Source organism: Temnothorax curvispinosus, unplaced genomic scaffold (genome assembly GCF_003070985.1).
Source record: "Temnothorax curvispinosus isolate PA1 unplaced genomic scaffold, ASM307098v1 QBEX01008837.1, whole genome shotgun sequence".
Lineage (NCBI taxonomy): Eukaryota > Metazoa > Arthropoda > Insecta > Hymenoptera > Formicidae > Temnothorax > Temnothorax curvispinosus.
This window is the reverse complement of record NW_020218617.1, coordinates 189,183-196,305: the sequence shown is the minus strand read 5'-3', so window position 1 is coordinate 196,305 and position 7,123 is coordinate 189,183. Positions and strand designations below refer to the sequence as shown.

General features: G+C 41.7%; 2 protein-coding genes across 4 annotated transcripts in view; one reads left to right on the top strand and one right to left on the bottom strand.

The window, feature by feature from the left end:
* LOC112458390 overlaps positions 1-7,123 on the bottom strand; it is an 87,291-nt gene that overhangs the window by 10,299 nt on the left and 69,869 nt on the right. Inside the window, 1 exon segment of the mRNA XM_025021999.1 lies at positions 110-302. Coding sequence (XP_024877767.1) covers positions 110-302 — 193 coding nt within the window.
* LOC112458388 (cytochrome b5-like) lies at positions 312-6,411 on the top strand. 3 transcript variants are annotated; one of them, XM_025021996.1, is made up of 3 exons: positions 312-385; positions 5,027-5,307; positions 6,124-6,411. In XM_025021996.1, the coding sequence occupies exons 1-3, from the start codon at positions 327-329 to the stop codon at positions 6,255-6,257; spliced, it is 474 nt and encodes a 157-aa protein (XP_024877764.1). In that variant the 5' UTR covers positions 312-326; the 3' UTR covers positions 6,258-6,411. The 3 variants fall into 3 exon arrangements, with proteins under 3 accessions (XP_024877764.1, XP_024877763.1, XP_024877765.1); XM_025021995.1 differs by lacking the exon at positions 312-385 and adding an exon at positions 684-3,511; XM_025021997.1 differs by lacking the exon at positions 312-385 and adding an exon at positions 3,874-4,101.

Below are 7,123 nucleotides of genomic sequence, written 5' to 3'. Positions count from 1 at the left end.
AAAAAAAACGGCAGTAATATATTCAAACGCTGGACTTGAACGCCACAGAAGGATACGAAACAAATCAACTTTTTTGTCCAACAAAGGATCGACATTTGCCCGCACATGCGAAATGTAACGGCGTAGCTATTAAAGATTTATGAGAAAGGTCATGATCAGTGGTATATACTCACGGTCTTAATGGTGGCGATCAGTTCGCGTATGCATTCGATGCACGTCGTGGGTTTCCCGCAGATGCTGATGAGACGATCCGTGCTGCGGGGGCAGGTGTTCGAATAGATCTTGATCCTGGCTCCGGTTTTCTGAAACGCAAAAGATATTCGGGCATGTTAGACGACAGTTACACGGGCTCAGGGATCGGGATAGAGTTCGGGAAACTTTCCGCGTACGGATTTGCATTGAAAAAAGGACGCGTGCGCAACGACGATCTACCGTTACGGGCGACAAGTTTGATGACGTCGGCTAAAATAAGAATTCTCTTCAACTCATTTCTCAACTCGGAGAATACGTGGTTCCGCCAATAAAAATTTGCCATGTCTTCAGAAATTTTTAGATCGAAATTAGTTTCACATTTCAGTCTTGTATTTCTTCGACCTTCGCCCGATAAATCGCTGACGTAACGAAACGAGTAACTCTACTCTTCGTGTGTTCTCGACGGTTCTTTTTAATTACTCCGACAATCGGGCATGACTCACGAGCAGGGTGTGATACTCCGTTCGCTTCCTCGACAACTCTCACCCAACCCCCTGGTTAACGACTTAACGATGCTCGAACGTTTTCGTACCCGCTCCACTAATCTGCGCTCCGCTCCGCTCTTTGCCGCGAGGTTTCTAAGTAATACCCCGAGACGACAATGTTCAGATCGCGTGCTGATAGTCGTTTAACAGTCCACCCTTTACTTTCCGAGATCGCGATCACGCCACGTCGAGACGGCTAAGAGCAGAGGTACAACTATTCGGTGGCACTTAAATTTTTCTTAAGCTAATTCGACCTGTCGTTCGCGTCGTAAACTAATCAGCCCGTAAGCTTTCGATGATAAATGGACAGAGAGGTTTACGGCCGTAGGTGAAATTTTATATACGAGTAATTTTGCGCATTTGTGCACGGGGGAAATGAGCGGGGTGTACGATGAACTGACAGACAGTGATGCATATAGGGTGGATACGTGCGCGGAGATAGCTTTGATGGCGAGTAACGCAAAAATGAAAAATTGCCGATAACATCGACAGCCGTATGCTCAAACGCGAAATATCCAAAACAGATAACAATCTATTCCGCTCAGGTACATATATACACCGCGTGCCGCGTCCGGCAACCGTGGGCATTGTACGGAGAAATCGCGCCGTTTAATTACGCAGATCAAAGCAACCCAGTCTCGCCAAACCCCGCCAGACTAGTATACAGGTCCATTCAAACGCTTCCGACGCAGACACAGTCCGGCGATATTGAGGCTCGCGTACGTCTGATACCTGGACACAGCGTTAAATCCAAAGTGATAGAATCGAGAGGGTACATGCGAAGACAGAAGAAGAAAGAGAGAACGCAAATGCAATTTATATACTTCCAAAGTTTAATCGACTCAGTTTTACGGCGCAAGAAATAGCGCGATATTTTTTTAAGGGAGAGAATGAAAGCAAGATAGAGCTGCATTCTGTTCAAACAACGGATGATGTTGGATCGAACATCACAGACAGCGAATAAATGGCGAACAGGCAATATCGCTCGCAGATATAATTGGTCAATGGAATTCATAAATGGGCCGAGAAATAAAAGTGTCGCGTTGTATGACCAGCTGTCTGGTTCGAATGCGATTTGGAAGAAAAATCGATGGAACGTCATCGCAGATCGGTATTTATACATGACTCGTGCCGAGGTGAGGGAAGCCAAATGTGATTTTAATCGAATTAATTAATTCTGCTGATACGATCACAAATCAGACCGGATTAATTTCGGCGCGATAGAAACGAGAGAACGAGCGCGGATTCTTTACACGCGCGACAACAGTTTTAGATTGACAAGGATTGTTCTTGCAGTCAGCATTACCTCTCTGACGTTTGAATCATTTCGCATCCGAAGTTTGCGAGCGTTACACTATCAAGCTTTCATTTATATTGGCCGCATGTATCTTCCGGAACTTTTCAAAAGGGAAACAAAGCGCGTTGCGCTTCATTTATTCATTCCGCATTGTCAAAGTAAGATTTATCGGGGATGGGATCTGGGCTAACGACTTTGATAATTAATCGAAGAGGCTCGCTGTAGAGGGGGAAATAAAAGGTAAAGATAAAAGCTTCTCGCTGTAGTGCTTCTTGACTCGCGTTTCTTGCGGAGAAGCGAGACGCTGCGGGGGAGAGGGCGATCCTCGAAAGAAACTTCCGCCCGCCTGCCTTTCCGCTGGACTTTCCTCTGACATTCGATATCGGTAAACTTGAAAAGAACAACGTGGATCGATCGTCCTTTGTAGAAACCAACCTACCATAAATAGGCAGCGTAAAATAGCAAGAGTACACTCGCGAGAGATTGTATTCCTGCGAGATTTCGCGAGGAAGCGAGATTATTTCGGTCGAAACATCGAGCAATATTACACAATGCTTTGCACCGCACGAAGCTGTCTGCCATGACCTGCAGGGACCTTGATCGTCCTGCCGCATGCCGCGCCGTAGCTATATGGATTTTCAATTTTCCAACAAGTTTCCGAAACTTCTCGCGATCGCGGAGACTTCCGTCCTTTCCCTTCGAGTGAAAATTTTCTTGAGTATTCAAGAGATGACAGAGATAATTAGCTGTCCTCCGAAGTTTCAAGGCCGCGAACTTGAACCAATTATGTCATCTCATGTACGCGCAGCTCGAAAGGATATATGTATGCACAGGAACGCTAATAATTCTCCGAGATTAATAACTTTTGTTTATACCGCGCTTCTCTCATCGCGACTGTATTATCTCCACGAGACGCAATTAAACGTAAAGAGATTTGTATTAGAAGATTAAGGTGGCCGTAAAGTGCTTATGGTAATTCAGCGCAAACATCTATAGGGGACTTCAAAGTCCTCGAGCTGGGAGGATAACCATACGAGAGCGGTTTCGCGAGAATGAACCGCATTGCGCCACCGAATTCGCGTTTGCTTAACAGTCCTCCGTTGCAACGGCATCTCCGTAGCACAAGTTTACAAACTTCCACGATAATACCGTCGCGTCGGCGGCGTCATGCGTCTAATCTAAACGTGAATCGCACTATTCAATTCGAGGCGACGAAGTTCCGTTCCGCGACAAGTTCCGCGCCGACGAGTGCTCTTACGTAAACGTCTAACGAATATCGCAACGATTACAATTGCATAAATGCTAAACGAAGGTGTTATCGGCTGACGCTAATCGTGATATTTGTCTATTACTAGAGCACTCAAGGATAGAAGTTTCAAATGTCATGTATTTTCGCTTCAGTTGTGCCGATGGCATTAGTCGAGCACGACCCACGCTTTCTATATTCCCTGACTTCGACTTTTATTTCTCGAACAAGGCAAGTAATTTTCATCAGTAAACCGATTATTTTAGAGAGAAAGAACGTACTGAAATTAAAAATTCGTGCTTGTGTATCGTAATTGTGTATGAGGGCAAATTAAAAGTAAAAAAATTCGCGAAAAATGTGACTACAATGAAAATAATTCATATCCAAGATAATCCTTATAAAACGAGAAAAAACGGTCGCGGACAGCTTAGTGGCTCGAAAGAATTACGTTTTCGCAAATAACAAACTTTTTACTTAAGCATGAGTTAAAAAAAAGAAATAGACAGTGCTTTTAAATTATAATAACGTTTCTGCGTACAATACCTACAATGGCGTGCGGCTCTATTCTGCAACTCATCGCTAGCCCACCTGAGGTATCAGTCGTTGCATTTTCATGAGATCGTAGTTCACGGAGACGCGAAATTCATACGCATTGTGCGCCATTGGTGAGGAAAGATAGTCATCCGCTTTGCTACCTCGATTCTATTGCGATTTAGCAATTGCAGTGCCGTGTGACTTCCGAAGTGACATTACGGAAAAATAAATCCCACCGTTATATAATCGCAAATCATCTCTCAGGATATCGAGTTTTTTTTCATCAGGTGAGAAGCTACGACACAAAAAATCCTTGACATATGTAAATGTTATAACTCGTCGCGGACGAATAAACGAAGTGACATCTTCCAAATCGCCATTGCTATCATCAAAGTATAATAGATCTCTCGACTCTCCGGATTGCTCCGGCGAATATCCCTTCACTGCCCTGACGTACATTTCGATCAGTAGATTAAAATTTCTCCATATCAAACTGGCAAATGGATGTAGTGCCGATCGATAATCGAAAATTTCGCATCGCGCGATTTTCGGTGCTGTATACGCGGACTTAAATAAGTAATAGCGATTGATTAAACATTAACAACGCACGAATACGCTATACAGATTTCATGTCGGTAGAAATTGGACGAAGATATGAGAGAGACCATAAAATAAATAAGATATCACCGCGCTCGATACTGCTCGTGCGCGCGCGTCGTTTTGTCGGAAATGCCGGGAGAAAAATACGGAGAAAAAGAGAATTCACCGCGCGGGAAACCGTTTCGCGACGTGAAATGCGACAGGTACGAGAGACCCGCTTTCGCCGTCGACATCCGCGAGGAGAAAGAAAGGCAAGCAGCCAGAGCAGTGGCTCTAAATATGCGCGAGATACTCAGAACGCGACAAAGCACGTCGTCGTCGTCATCGTCGCTGTCGTCGTTGCGATCGTGTCGGTTCGTTTACAGCTTATTTTCCCTTTCAAAGTGTTCCCGTGCACGATCGATCTGCCATCGAGATCAAGTCAAAATAGACCGGCACGTGTGTGCGTGTGTGTGTCGTCCGAAGGTGACACGAAGGCAAACCTTTTAAGGATCTTCACAAAGCGATCTAGCTCGCTGTAACATACGCAGAGAGTCACAAATCGTTGCTCGTACGAGGCAACTCGAAGATTTTGCCTTCGTGCATCTTCATAGAGAATCGTTTCTTCTTCAGTGGCATCATAATGGACATCTACACGACCGACGAAGTTACCCGTCATAATAATGCCAACGATCTGTGGATCGTGATACACGGCGCGGTCTACGATGTCACAGCGTTCCACAAGGAACATCCCGGCGGTGAAGAAGTGTTGCTGCAATTAGCGGGGCAAGATGCGACAGAGTGTTTCGATAGCATCGGCCACAGTTACGAGGCGATTAATCTTCGCGAGACTCTCAAAATCGGAGAGCTGGTGGACGATATAAGCCCCGCTGAATCAAAGACGACGACTACAGGTTTGACAATTTGTTTCTTTCCTCGATCGCTTTTCGCGCTTGAATCGCATTGTCCGGATTTAATATTAGTTCGAATCCATAGCTTACGAGTTAACGCCGTGCTGCAGACAAAGTATATCGAGCTTCTATTTGCAATGTTTAGGTCACCGATAAATGTAGACTCATGTACAGGATGCTTCAAAAAAATATTGACACTTATATGGAATTAATTAACTTTTTAGAGAAACAGAACTAATAACACAAAATATAGCAATAAATGTATTTTGTCTTCAAAGAATCTCCATTTGTTTACCCATCATTGCAATGTGCAAAATCTGCGACAGAAAATTATAAATGTGATTGCAACACTACCCAAAGAAATGTGCCTCAGGGCTCTAGAGACCACAAATCGTTGCTGTAGAAGATTCCAAGAACAAGAATGTATTGCACACATGGTGAATAAGTAAAGACTGTGTAAAGATAAAATACATTTGTTACTCTAATATCTTGTGTTATCTTATCAGTTCTGTTTATCTAAAAAACATTACTATACAAGTGTTAGCTTTTTTTTAACATCCTGTATAATCTGTATATCTTTCACGTGTCTCCTTTAATTTCTACGTCTTAATGAGCACTTTTTTTAAACCTAGCACGTTACGTCAACGACCATGAATAATGTACAAGAAATATTACTAACACATTTATTACAATCATTCTATTGTCGTCTTAATAGAGAATCATTTACATATAAATGTACATGTAGCCGTAAATCATTTTTTTGTCTTTCAATGTCATTAAGTTCTTTAGAAACTAAACTTTTTTCTTCTTTATCTATAGAGGTAAAAGAACCAATGGAGGACGATTGGCAGTATCAAGAACCGAAGGCAGAAATGCAGTCCCAGAATATGACGTTCATATGTGGCGCTATCGCAATTTATGCCATAATAATGTTTTACTGGTTCATTCAGTAAACTGTAGATAGAACAAGGCAATTCACGTGCGCAATGTATTAATTTTAGCATAATGCTAAAATTTGCAAAATACAATGTTATATACAACTCAAAGCTACTGGTTTTTTTGTCGCTTTTATTTGTTAAATATCTTAAATAAATAATTTACCTTCGACGATGTAAAACTGTTCTGGCGTAAATGTTTTATTGGATATATATTTATTTGAAAATTTGTTATTTACTATTTAGAGAAATAAAAATATAAATTAAATGAATATTTTTTTACTTTATCTCTTTTGACTTGATCTCAAGGATCTCTCTAATGAAATAAATGAACTTGTACCCTACCTATAGCTCTATCTACATGTATAGTTAAGCTTAAAAATTTATCGCTTATTGAACTTATCATAATTTTGTGTGTTGTAAAATGCAACTTGTAATGAGGCACCCATCACAAAGTAAAAAAAAACATTCGAAAGAGATAACTCAGAAACATAGCTTAAGTAACTCTTCTTGTTGTGATATTTAATTTTGGTGTGTGTTTTATTCGTTCGATATATTTAAACTTTATTCCGCACCAGAAATGTACGTCGAAAGAAAGTATCAGCAGGTTCGTCTGAAGTGTCTCGCAAATAGATCGTGCGTCATTCATAAGAATCATGAGATTCATGAGTATAATTTGCACCAATGCGGAAAAGTCGTCACTCCGTTGATTGACTGAAATTATGAAAGTAAGAAGCGATGAAATGTTTTTATAAATATAAACGTATTATCGGATATGTTGCGTCATTCGTTATCGATTCAAATATTTGCTATTATGGAAGATTGCGGAAGAAAGAAATATCTAATTGCACGCGCGCGATACATGTACATGTATATATTATTAT